Genomic DNA, 12,609 nt, shown 5'->3' with positions numbered 1-12,609 from the left:
ATGAATCTGGTTTACTTAGATGAAGTTCAACGGAACAGAATATTAATGTGGTCACAGTTAAGGCTCCCAAATAATTGGGCCAAGTGTGTGTGTGTGTGTGTGTGTGTGTGTGTGTGTGTACATATACATATATATGCACACGTAGACAATTTGTGTGTGGAGGGTGGGGGACAAGTATATATTTGGTTCTGGATTTGAGGGTTCAGATTTCCTAACTTCTTAGGTTAGCTTTGCTATTGATGTGGAATTAGGGTGAAGTCACTTACCTCTGTTTGAAAATAAAATCTGTTGAGAAATGGGTTTAATGAGAATGAGCTGTTGGACAACCTTGCTGCTCTATTTTGTCCCCATTCTGTTGGCTCCTGTATTTTCCCTTTCTTCAAAATTGCAGTCCTTTTTAACTCAGTACCTTTGCTATAAAACCAGCACGCATACATGAGCCGCTTCAAGTTTTATTTGAATTACTTAAATACGTTATACTGAGGAAGTAACTCTGTCAGTTATATATAGCCTTGAGTCTCACAGATTCACTTTCTAGATTTTTCTCCTCCCCTTTGATTGCAAAATGAATGGGAATTTCATGCGTTCTGTTGGGATTCTATTTTTAGTAGAATACAATGCATTCACTTTGCTGTGAGTAACCCCTGAAGCTAGAGATGGGTCCTAAATAAATAAGGGACTCTTGATTACAACTTTGGTTCTTCCTCATACCCCCACCCCGGTATCAGCAGGTGCAGAATTGAAGACTCAAGTTCAAATCACACTGTCATTTTATAAAGAGATCTCCAAATCTGTTTTAACTTGTTGGTTATAATTATATGCAGGCAGCCTGTGGCATTTGTAAAAAAAAAAAAAATTGTAAAGAAAAAAAGGCAAATTAGCATTAAATGTTTGAATGAATGGTTTTTGTAGTGCCTTTGACCTCGAGAAATGATGCTTTTCAGAGATCAGCTTGATCAGCTTGTTGACTCGGGTGCAAGGTTTTCAAAGGATTATCCCATGAAACAAATTGGGAATAGGGTTTCTCAGGAGGTGTGGGAAAAGAAAACAAAAATTAAATCTGCGCACCCCGCGTCTCACCTTAATTTTTTCAAGTGTGACTAACAGTGTCAATATTTAAGGTACCCAGCCACGGTAGGGTGAAAAAGTTAATGTCAAACTAATCTCCCAAATAAAGAGCAATGTAACGTGGCTCTACTTCGAAGCAGAAATGGACTTAAGGGAAAATCGTGAGCACATGTAAGGATGCTGCCGCCTGTGACGTGTTGAACGCTCTCTGCCACGGAGGCCCCTCTAAGTGCCGCGTCTTAAAGGCTGAGTGAGTACACACACCAGAAAGACTCCGCTTAATGTCATCTCGCCCCTACCCCGAACGAGAGCGGAGAGTTTCTGCGAAGTCACTGCTCTGGCGTCTTTAGCGCGAGCTAGGCTGCTCCTCGGGAGAGAGCGGTTTTGTTGAAACAAGGGCAGGCTGAGGCTACCTGTGGGCCCCAACTTCATCCGGGGGTTAAAGTACCGGTCTAGAGTAGTTTGGTGCTATTTGTTACAAGCCAGGGCTTTTGAAAGAGGTGGAATGTCAGGATCGACAAGTTAGGTCTCGGTAGGGGAGGGTGCCGGAAACACCCAGGTGTGTCCACGCCCCCAACCCCACTGCATTCGCTTGATTGACCATACTGTATGCTGAAGGAACTTTGTTTTATTTAACAGTTTTACATTCTTGTTAAAACGTTAAAAAAAGAACAGAGCATTAACACTTATGACAAGAAAGAAGGTCCTCTCCAACAAGATCTACTCCTCTTGTTCCTCTCGCAGAGTGTTTTAATTTTGCTTTCACCAGGTTTATTTCAAGGGGGAAAGTGAGTAGCTGTGAGATTCCAATAAGTTAATACTAAAAGTTCATAGTGAGCTAAAATATAATTATACCTTGACTACAAAATTTTAAGGTTATTTTTATTTACAAGTTTTGAAAAATGTACATTTTTTTACATGGGTTACTTGTGCAAAGTTTGATTTAGAAGAGTGACAAATGCACAAAAGGTGACGATGGAACATTAGACGAAACATGTACAAGCCTTGTCCCACGCTGCTGCTGAAACGTACTGTCTATCTAAAGTATAAATATCCACAGAAAGAACGTTAAGGTTCTTATAATACTGAAAGGGAAGAAGAAACTAAAAGCATGCAGCATGAACTCAGGAGTCGAGTGGAAAAACAGTTTGCCACAGACAGGCTCCCTTCCTTGGGCTAATTAAAACTCTAAAAAATGATGGGGGATTAGAAGTCTATCTAGGGTAGCGCTTCTCCTTTAAAAAGATTAAAGGATCTCCAACGTTCCCTAGCTGCAAACTAATGATTGTTTCCATTCCTCTGCTCCCACACCTCTTCGAAAAGCAAAAACCCAGAAGATGACCTCGGTCTTCTGAAACTTAGCATGGGTGAGCCCGGCGAGCATCCCGCAAGGAGAGGACGTGTCAGTTACGGCGATTGCTGCGCGCCTGTGGCGGAGCCCTTTCACTGACCGTTCCCTTCCTACCGGTAAAAACCATCTTGTAATTCGTACTGGTTGGACCTTACCATCCTAGCGTTTTGGGCTTCCATTGCTCTTTCAAAATGGGTGTTTACACGGATCTGTTCCCCCGTTTTCCATAGGCCATATCGCAAACATTCACGTCTAAATCCAACACGAGTGAAGGGCCGGCCAGGATGAAACACTCCAGCAGTCATTTTGTTAAAAATAACATCCTGGTCATCGAGCTGTGCGCAAGCACCACTTGTGTAACGGTTCACTTTAAAAGCTCAGTGTAAAGCACAGTAGCACAATCCTGCCCTAAAACTGGAGATGAGACACAACAGAAAAGGAGTTGAGCATTAGTCAATTTTGCACGTAACCCAGGTACAGTACATTTGATCTCCTAGAGGGTGTTTTCTGATGTTCAAGGAGAGGGGAGAAGGGGTAGGAAGAGCTTGGCAAGGGAAGATGGAAACAGCACAACAGCTATTTTGCTTTTAATAAAGTAAATGTAATGACACTGAAGAATAGGGAGGTGACAAACACATCAATATAGATTTTTCTCTTGACCGGCCTCTTCTTTCGCTGCACCCGGGTCAACAGTCACGCCAGCTCTGTTCTACTATCGCAGAGACACGTTTTTCATATTCCCGCTTGTTCTCCTGGTACAGCTGAGCAGCCTGGCTGTTTGCTGGACTATTGGGATTGGGTTCATCCAATAGAGACTATAGAAACAATTTGTAACAGGTCAGTCCCTCGAGGCAAAAAAGCGTATATTCCAAACAATCCGCTGAACTGTCCTAAGTAACGACTACATTTGCTCTCTTAGCATCCTAACCTAGAGTACCATCAATCCGCTGCTCGCTAGGCAAATACATGATTTCGGGGCGCTTGGGTCTTAATGACCCGCCCTTTGCCTTAAGGTAGGACTGTCAAAAACAATTCAAGTGCTAAAAGACACACAGCAAAGGCCATAGGTGGTCACATGAAGGAAAAATCACCTGTATGGATGTTAAAATGGAAGACACGTCATAGGTTGGACTCCAACGGTTCTGAAGTATGTCCAGACATATACTACCATCTGCATAGACTGAGAGCATAGAAATGGTACGTTAAACACAATAAAACCCATTAATATCGTAACATAGTCAAGACCAGTATAGTCAAGAATACTTTGCTCGTGAGGTTTAAAAAGACTCCAAAACTGCTTCTCACTTAGCTTCCTAAAAAGAGTCCTCATCACTGTTAGTGAAATAATCCGAGAATGTCAAAGAGAATTGGTATAAAACTAGAAGCTGCTTCGTGCTCTTTCTTCTGAAAAGACTGCCGTATTATCCAGGATAGCACACACGTTTTTCCAGCAGGGTCCCTAGGCATCCAGATTTGTGGGAAATTTATTCCACTAAATGTGTAAACTCGGTCTCTTATCTGAAATAACAACAGATAGCGCAGAGTTCGCAAAGTCTCGTTTTGACACGAAGATAAGAGTATCTGATATCCTGGAAAATACTTTACTAACCTGAATAAAAAGCAAGCTGTTCTGAAGCTTAGTACGAGGAGAGAAAGGGAAAAAATAAAAAAGGCAGAAGGTAAGTTAGGATCACCTGTGCTGCTTTTCCGATACACTGTAGCCCCTCAGCCACAGAATCTGACACTCACTGGCTCTGGAGTGGGGCCAAGGCATCTGTATTTTTGAAAACGTTCCACGGTAATTTTGATCTGCATCTAAATTTGAAAACTGTTGTTCTAAATAAATAAACTGTTCTAACGTGAAAATAACCACGCCACAAGACTACCCCAATCCCAGCCTGACATTAAAAGGAAACATCAAGAGCATTTATTTTTGTGCAATAAGTAAATGACAAAGATCGTCGGCACCAGGCGGCTTGCAGGCTCCAAGCAAAGGCAAAGTGCCTTCACTGCTTCAGTTCTGTCACTAGAGATCAAGACAGCAACAGACCCTCACGGACGAGTTCAGTTTTCAGGAAACAGCAAGATGCCTAAACAAATGCCCAGGTACTATAGACCGATAAGTAGGAAACGTGAGACACCTCCATAATTAACAGTGGACCCGTTTAAAACGTTGCATTAAGAGTGCTACTTGCCATTTGGATGGAACATCTTAGAGACAAATCTAACCGTAGGTGGCTTATTTGGATACTCTTCAGTGAATTCTATTGTAAGCTTGAATGTTCCTGTAGTTGGAAAAGAAAAGGTTTAAGAAACAGATTTATCACTTTGTTCAGTAGCACTTTCTTTTAATGCTAAGTGGCATTTTTTCCAGTATTAAATGAAATAATGCAGAGGTATATTGCAGAGAGGAAAGAGAGGCCAGGGAGGGGGGAAGGCAAGATCTCCAGAAACTGCTCTAAAAATAGATAGGGTAGGAACCACCGCCCAAAGGGGATTTTGTCTTGTTTTGTTTTGCCATCATTCTCCCCCGAACTTAAACACAGCCATCTTAAACGCAAAATTATGGCCTGCAGGATAACTTTAGCCACTGTACATTTTGAAGACATCCTCAAAATGACCAGAAACAAGAGCCAAAATTTGGCCTCCTTCCCTTAGATGGCTGAAAGGCCTCAAAGGCCTGTTTTAACCAGCCTCCATCTTGAACTCTCCGGTGATTTGGAAACGGACTAGAAAAGAACGGAGTACAGAGGTTCCAGAATCCATGCTAGAAATACAAATCGATAACCAAATTATTTTTTAACATGGAAGGGAATAAGTATACAAGTGTTCACTGGCTCCTTTTCGTATAATAGCAACACTATAACGAAAACATAATTGAACGCAAGCCAGGAAAAACTTTACAATCTCTCTCAAAAGTCCTTAAGTATGACTCACAAGGTACTTCACTATAAAATCAACTCAATTATTCACACTAATAGAGGGAATTAATGGCAGAAATAATTAAAAAATCACATTAGATTGCATTCATGTCTCCAGCAAATTTACCTTTCTAATGATGTTTGTTTAGGCCACTGGTGAAATGAATTTATTTCCCTTGAATGCGCGTCAACGAAGGTAGCAGGAGGCCCTAAAGTATACTACAGACTTATTTATAGGGAATGAACAAACTGGATCTCATTCAAGAATCATAGGATGTTGTGATTGGGGGAGACTATTTCCTCCAAAACAGTTTTTAAATTGGGTTTAATAAATTCAAGGAAACAATTGGGCGATTGTTTTTTCCTGACTGAAATCTCTTCAGGTTATCTTAAGGAATCAGTTACCGTCTGGCCTAAGGTGATGGATGTTCTACTGTATTACTCTGGTCCATTTAATACATTTATTCTGATACCACAGACCACCCTTCACGTGGAGTATACTCTGTTAACGGTTCCTTTAGAGTTGGCAATTTATTTCCTCCCTCCGTGAACAGGTTTATCCACCACTTAAGAAAAAAAAAAAAAAAGACTACATTCTGTTGCTAGATCTGTTACATGTAACAATACCAAAGTTTGCTTTCTACCAGCACACTGCTAGGAAACAATTTGGTAACAAAGCTGCCCTTAGTATGAACATGTCTCCCAAAGTTTCAGAATAATTTAAAATGTAACATATAGACCTATTCCCCCAAACTACTGTTACTCCCTAAGCTGTGTGCAAAGCCAGATCTGAAGATACTATGCATTATAACTAAGAGCAAAAAGTAAAATATGTTGGAATGGACAAACATGCTATACTCCATCCGAACCTACTTTATTAACCTACCACCTGGTCATAAATCTTCCTATTTTTGAGGGAAAAAACAGTGGTTCTTCCTTGTCAGTACTACTGATATGAAAATACGCAGGAGAAAGTGGGAATGAGCGTTAGTCCAAAACTTTGAGCTTCCTTAGGTATCTCAAGTATAAACACATTGGCTCGATGTTGAAATCTGATTAGATTATAGGTAAGAAGAGATTTATCATCAAGGAATTGCTCTAAAATTGGGTGGATTTAATAGCACACAGAGCTCCCAGGTACTTTAGATTCAAGAGGATAGCCTAAAAGTGGTAAAGCAACGCATAAGGCGGGCGTGCGTGGAAACGGTAGAGCATAGTGGGGAAAACAGCATCTTTGCACCAAGACGGGGGCTCAGTTCCTTGCTTTGCTACTTACTAGTTGTGGGACCTTGGGAAAGCCACTCAACTCGACTAAACCTCAATTTCCTCATCTGTAAAATGGGATCAAGAACAGTAACCAGCACACAACATTGTTGTGAGGTTTAAAGGAGGGGGAAATACGCACAGTAACACAAAGTAAGTGCTCCATACATACCGTTGCTATAAAAATGGCAAACGTTCAACTGAAGGAGGCAAGAACCAAAAATCCAAACTTCACCATCAGTAAGAAATATACAAGTAATGAATTCAAATCCTAAACAGTACTTACTTTCTGACCTACACCAAACGCTCACAGCTGAATTCAAGGTGAGTATGTATGTTGGTGGCTCTCAAACTTTCTCAAAAGGTTCTTGACTTGAATTTTCTGCCTAATGCTCGCCCAGAAGTTCAACAAGGTGGTTACCTAGCTAGCTACCAAAGAAGTTAATCAAGTCTTTTAAAACAGCCCGTTTAGTATCTTGAGTAGTGAAGCCACCTGCTTACGTGTACTTGAATATAAGTTAGGACTTACCCCCAAATCTTACACTTTTAGCCACATTAAACAATCAGAATCTCTTTAATACAACCCTCAATGCCATTTCGGAGATCCGAAACAAACGTTAAGGAAATTTAAAATCTTAGAACATTATGCAATTGAGACCAGTGCTCTTATCCTCTGGATATTTAGATTCGGCTTTAAATTAACTGAAAACTTAAGCCTCACCATTGTACACAATCGGTACTGATTGTGTTCATCTTCCTGAGGAGGACAAAACGTTGTACGGAAAGTATCAGTTAATCCATCTATACATAGGGGCTGGGAAATTATATGTATTAAATGGCTGGTGTATGGCAATAAGGAGTGATATCATTAAACTAGAGAGTGTATGTTCTGCTAAAGACATTTACAAACTCAAATTTTTGGAAATACCATGTTGGTCAAAGGAAACACCTCGGCAGGTGTTTTCTGCCATTTGGCCACCAGTTTGTGACCCCGGAGGAGAAAACAAAGTACATGCTTCTGTTTCGTTTTGTTTTGAACTGGAAATTCTGATTTTTAACATAATACCTCTTCATCATAGGATGTATTTAACTTAAGAACACCCTCAGTGAATTTTAAGTGATTCATTTTTAAAAGACTTACATCCAAATTCTTAAGAATACACCTATTATGAAAAGCAAATACTAGTATCTTACTGTGTCTATTAATAATTTTTAGATGATGAAAGGAGAATACTTTTTTCCATAGTCTTTGAATTCAGCATACATACTATGATATTCTGATGAGGAAGCATTGCCCCCCAGTGTTTCGTTTGGTAGCAAGGTAAGTTCTTGGGAACATCTTCCTCTTACTTTAAGTGTGTGAAGTTAAATCAAAATACCTTGAAGGGTTCCTTTTCTTAAGTCTTCATCTCTTTAAGTAGGGCCTGGCTGTTTCAGAAATTTCCACCACAAAGCGTTTACAAGGAAGCAGCAAAAGTAGTTTTGGAGCTGTTGATTTATATACTACATCGGAAACCTCACAACCAATTATGACACTTGTCCTTAATCAGTCTTTTCTAGTAAATTCCCTCATTGCCAACAAAGCGTATTAAAATATGGTCAAAATATGTTTTGTCCCCACAGTCAGTGTTCTAGACACCCGAGGAAGCATCCACGGATAGCAGACTGCTCGACAGAATGAATCAGAGAAGGGTATTGTTATTTAGCTGGAGTAATTCCTTTCCGTAATGCCAGTATGGATAGGCACATCATCAAAAATAGAACAAGTGATATCAACGGGGAAGATTCAGGTAGATAATGGATTCCTTAAGTACCTTCTCATTTCATACCACTTAAAACAAGTGAAGCACCCTTGAAATATTTAAGTAGCCAGTCCTCCGGCAAAGTGATGTACTATTAATAAAGCTGTGCCCAGCATGAAGCTGTCAGAGGAAAATGGGGGGGGGGGGGGGGGAGAAAGCCGATGAAAACAAAGTCTGCTGGAGCTAAAGCAAAGACACAGTTAATCTGCACACAGTGCCCAGATATAAAGAACTAGCACCAGTCTAGTAGAGGAAAATGAAGTCTAGCTAGCTCTTGCTATGTATGGATGTGTTCAAATGATCTACTGCACCCAAGGAGCGTGCCTTCAGAATCACTCACTCTTGCTGTCATTTCTTTTTCTTGCGACACTGAGGAGCAGTGATATTTACACTCAGGGGGTGGAGGAAGTATTCAGGCGACTGTCCACAGTCTCCTCGGGAAACCTGAGTATTTCGGGCAAAGTATAAAACTGGCCAATGTTGCCCCATCTCACGACGTCTTGTAGGCTGGTAGCATCAAAAGGCAATCCAGCTCAGTAACAGAAGTATATACTTAGTAGTTTGCAGTAATATTTTTGTTCCTACTTTCAAACGGGGTTATGTGCATGCGTGTGTGCACGTGGGTATGTGGGTGGGTGTGTGTGTGTGTGTGTGTGTGTGGCAACTGCTAAATGAGTAGAGATGGTCATTGCAAAAAATAACAAAGATTCTTCTGTTTTCTGAATACCTCAAGTATTAAAGATGTCGATCGGTAGTTCAAATACTTTTAATCACGTTTTAAATGTTTTAAGCTTTCAGAAAACAACCACACATACATACACGCACACAACTGGATGCACGTAAAACTCTTATCGGTGTCAATTTCCCGGTTGTGATATTGTAGGATAGTCATTCAAGATGTTACCAGAGGGGTGGAGGAATGGGTGAAGGGTAGACAAGGTCTCTCTGGAGTATTATTATTAATTACAACTGCACATGAATCTATAATTATCTCAAAAGAGAAAAAAAAATTTTTTTAAATCCTTAAAAAGCAACTCAAGTGTTTTTAAAAGTCAAACCCGAATCCATGAAAACTCACGTACCTCTAGGTACACATGGTGCCTTCAAGTAGGCTGGACATTGAGGATGCCCTCTATTGTGAAGCTGCTTGGAGACTACTCACCGTAAAGTCTTGATAAAAGCACACTGAAAACTCATTTTAAAACGAGAAACAATGTTATACTCAAACTGGCCATGAGAGACCACGGTAGAAACCCGACAGTTCTGGGCAAGGGATTCTTGCACCCCTCCAACATCCGGCCAACACGAATTAAGCACCTGCTGAACACAGTTCCTGCCCTTGTGGTAGAATTCTGAACTAGGCGGTCCCTGGGGTCTCTGAGTCTATCAGCAAGTCGCTGGGTTGATACTAACTCAGTATCTTGGGAGGGAGCTGAATTTAACAGGATCACAGCCCAGACCTCAAAAATCCTTAACATCGGTGCTATGAAGCTCCTTTCAAAAAGCGGCTGCCTTACCCAGATTTTTTTTTTTTTTTTTTTTTTTTTTAAAGAAACAAGCAAGGAAAAAGGTGCAGTTCTAGTCAAGCGGACAATGGTCAGAACCACCGGCCACTTATTGGATTCCAGTCAAGCCTTTAGCAGGCAGAGGCTAGGGAGAAGCGGGTTCCTAAGTAGGAGGCACTTCAGGATGACCGGGACCCCTTTCCCCCAGAGACGACCAGGCTCCTGAAAGGTGGGTAAAGAAACTCTCTTACCATCCTCAAACGGGGTCCCTTCGGGCCTGCAACACAGAGAAAAACAGTCAGTTCCCGCTTAAGGGGCTCCCTTCTCCCTTAAGAGGCTCATCTTAAGAGATGGCTATTCCAAGCTCTGCCAAGTGAACCTCTGGTAAACCGCTGCTTCCTGGGTCAGAAAAGCCAGTCCAGATCCATGTTTCGGGCTCCGAAGCCCGGCGCAGGCCGCCGCGCCTGACCGCCACCACTCCCCGCTCCGCCCCCCTCAGAACCCCAAACGGTTCCCCTGGCAGCGGGAACGGAGCTAATCGAGGCACAGGCTCCGGGGAGGCGCCTAGGCCCAGCCGGACCCGAACATTTTCCCTCTCCCCTTCCGCCCTCGCGAGGGGGGCCGGTCCCCGAGGGCAGGCTGGGCCGGCCCGCGTCCCCCGCCTCTCGCCACCATCCGGAACGCAGACTCACCCGAAAATGACCGCGTTCCAAACCATTATGTTGTTCTCGGACGGAGCCCCGCTGACTCCAGCCGGAGGATCCTCCTGCAACCTTCAGGGAAACAGACAGGGGCTCCGCAATCCGGCCCCCGCGTCCGCTCCGGGCTGCCCCCTACCGCAGCCAGCCCGCCTCGGGACCCGCCCTGTGCCCCGCCTGGCAGCCCCCGGCCTCGGCGCTCCCTGTCGCTTTACCTCTTGAAGTCCCGCATGAGGCGCCGCCGAGCCGGGGTGGACATATCTCTAGCGGGGTCAGGGGTGGGGCATACACCGACGTCTCGGGTCCCGGCGGAGGCTGAGGAGGCTGAAGAGGCCGACGAGGCCGAAGGAGCCGAAGCGGCCGCCGAGGAAGCGCCCAGAGGAACGGCGCTGCCCCTCCGAAGTCGAGGGTCGGTCTGGCGCCGGCTAAGCACCACCCCAGAGTAGACGGGGGCTGAACCAACCTGGAAGGAGAGGGGGGGGGTGTGGAACGCCGAACGCCGGACAGGCCGTACCAACACCGGGCGGGGAGGGGGGTGGCAAGGAAAGTTGCTTAGGTCATTAAACCCCAGCGGGAGGCGGGGAGCGCCCTGCTCGGCTCGTGCCGGGGTGAGAGGCAGGCTACGGGCCGCGCGCAAGCCCGTAATTCACTAGGAATTCGTGGTGCAGTGGGGTCCGTCTCCACCTGCCCGGGCTGAAACGAACCCAGGGAAGCTTTTTTTTCTGTCCCCCCCCCCCTTTTCTTTCTCTTTCTTTCTTTCTTTCTTTCTTTCTTTTCTTTCTTTCTTTCTTTCTTTCTTTCTTTCTTTCTTTCTTTCTTTCTTTTTTAAGAGAAGATCACTTCTTACAGTACTGTACGCCCTGTGGCTGCCGGGCGGGTAGCGAGAAGGGTGGAAGTCCCTAAGTAGAGAGGAGGACAGAGTGGACGGAGGCAAATCTAGTTCTCGAAAAGCGGGAAATCTAGGGTGTAGACCCCCTGTGCACACGGGAGAAGGGGGGGGGAGGAGGCTGTGTGACTGGTTAAAACCACTGCAAAGCAAAAGGATAAACCGGCCCCGACTAGGAAAGGGAGCTGTGGGTCCCTTGTCTATGAGACGAATGTGCGGCATTCCGGTCCCAATGTTTAGGCCCGTGATCACCCCCAAAGCAGAATAAAATGGTGGCGTGTGTCCTGGGGGGAGGGAATGAGAGCTTAAGGCAAGCGGAATGAGAGCTTAAGGCAAGCAGAATGAGGTTTTAGCTCTGGGCACTCACAATTTGGCTCTGGAACCACATTTCCCCTTGGCACGTCAACAAGCCAAGCGGCTACTATATATTCAGAAGAGTCCAAGGTATGAGAATATCCGACTGCAGAGAAGTGCAAGGGCAGAGAGTCTGAAGTAAAAGTAACGGTAAGACGCACGTGAAAAAGCTGCAGGTTGCAGAGAAGAGTCACAGGTTAGTATGTGGAACCTGCAAAAGCAATAACAGTTTTAAAGAATAATTTGTTAACGTCAACCCAAAGTAATTTACAAGGTCGGCAGAACACTCATTTACCAATTTGTGAAAATATGACAAAGGTAAGTTTGGGTTCAATCATAGACAGCTTGGAACGCCAACCTAATGGGTTCTTTGGAAGGTGGCTGAACATAATTAGAACCGAGCTAGCCAGAGACTGGTCCCAGGAGAGCAGCTAAGAGACATTGGAAGTAGTCGAGGTGAGAAATACAGAACTAGGCAGTGACAACAAAAATGGAGAGGAGGGGATGACTGGAGAGGACTTGGCAACGGATTGAACCTGGAGGCAAGAGAGAGGAAGGAGTCAACAATGGTTGGAGTTTTAAGCCCCAAGATAACTGCGGGTTTGAAGGTGCCATGAACAGAATTGGGGAACAGAGTGGGGAGGGGCAGTTTGGGGAGAGAAAGTTTGGGGACCTCTTGAATTCATGGGACCGGTGAGACATCGAGCCATGATATCCATAAGATGTCAGATGTGCAGAAATTTGTTTCTAAGGTGGGAGGC

General features: G+C 44.0%; 1 protein-coding gene across 2 annotated transcripts; it reads right to left on the bottom strand.

Annotated features, from left to right (window-relative positions):
* Positions 1 to 1,681: 1,681 nt before the first annotated feature.
* On the bottom strand, positions 1,682 to 11,075 carry UBE2A (ubiquitin conjugating enzyme E2 A). 2 transcript variants are annotated; one of them, XM_049644801.1, is made up of 6 exons: positions 10,824 to 11,075; positions 10,603 to 10,683; positions 10,126 to 10,187; positions 4,615 to 4,704; positions 3,511 to 3,599; positions 1,682 to 3,234 (listed from the first exon to the last, which is right to left on the bottom strand). In XM_049644801.1, exons 1-6 carry the CDS (start codon positions 10,865 to 10,867, stop codon positions 3,106 to 3,108), a joined length of 495 nt encoding a protein of 164 aa, XP_049500758.1. In that variant the 5' UTR covers positions 10,868 to 11,075; the 3' UTR covers positions 1,682 to 3,105. The 2 variants fall into 2 exon arrangements, with proteins under 2 accessions (XP_049500758.1, XP_049500757.1); XM_049644800.1 differs by having other exon boundaries at positions 10,162 to 10,187; positions 10,824 to 11,073.
* Between the last annotated feature and the right edge of the window lie 1,534 nt (positions 11,076 to 12,609).

The sequence above is a fragment of the Panthera uncia genome, chromosome X, assembly GCF_023721935.1.
Source record: "Panthera uncia isolate 11264 chromosome X, Puncia_PCG_1.0, whole genome shotgun sequence".
NCBI classification, from domain to species: domain Eukaryota; kingdom Metazoa; phylum Chordata; class Mammalia; order Carnivora; family Felidae; genus Panthera; species Panthera uncia.
This window is presented reverse-complemented; position numbering and strand designations above follow the sequence as displayed.

What these genes read in the sequence shown, in the direction of transcription:
- UBE2A (XM_049644801.1), bottom strand. Translation starts at nt 10,867, where the DNA reads ATGTCCACCCCGGCTCGGCGGCGCCTCATGCGGGACTTCAAGAG. An exon ending in CTCATGCGGGACTTCAAGAG is followed by an intron (nt 10,684 to 10,823) that starts GTAAAGCGACAG and finishes GTTTCCCTGAAG; the next exon opens with GTTGCAGGAGGATCCTCCGG. An exon ending in TGGAACGCGGTCATTTTCGG is followed by an intron (nt 10,188 to 10,602) that starts GTGAGTCTGCGT and finishes TCTGTGTTGCAG; the next exon opens with GCCCGAAGGGACCCCGTTTG.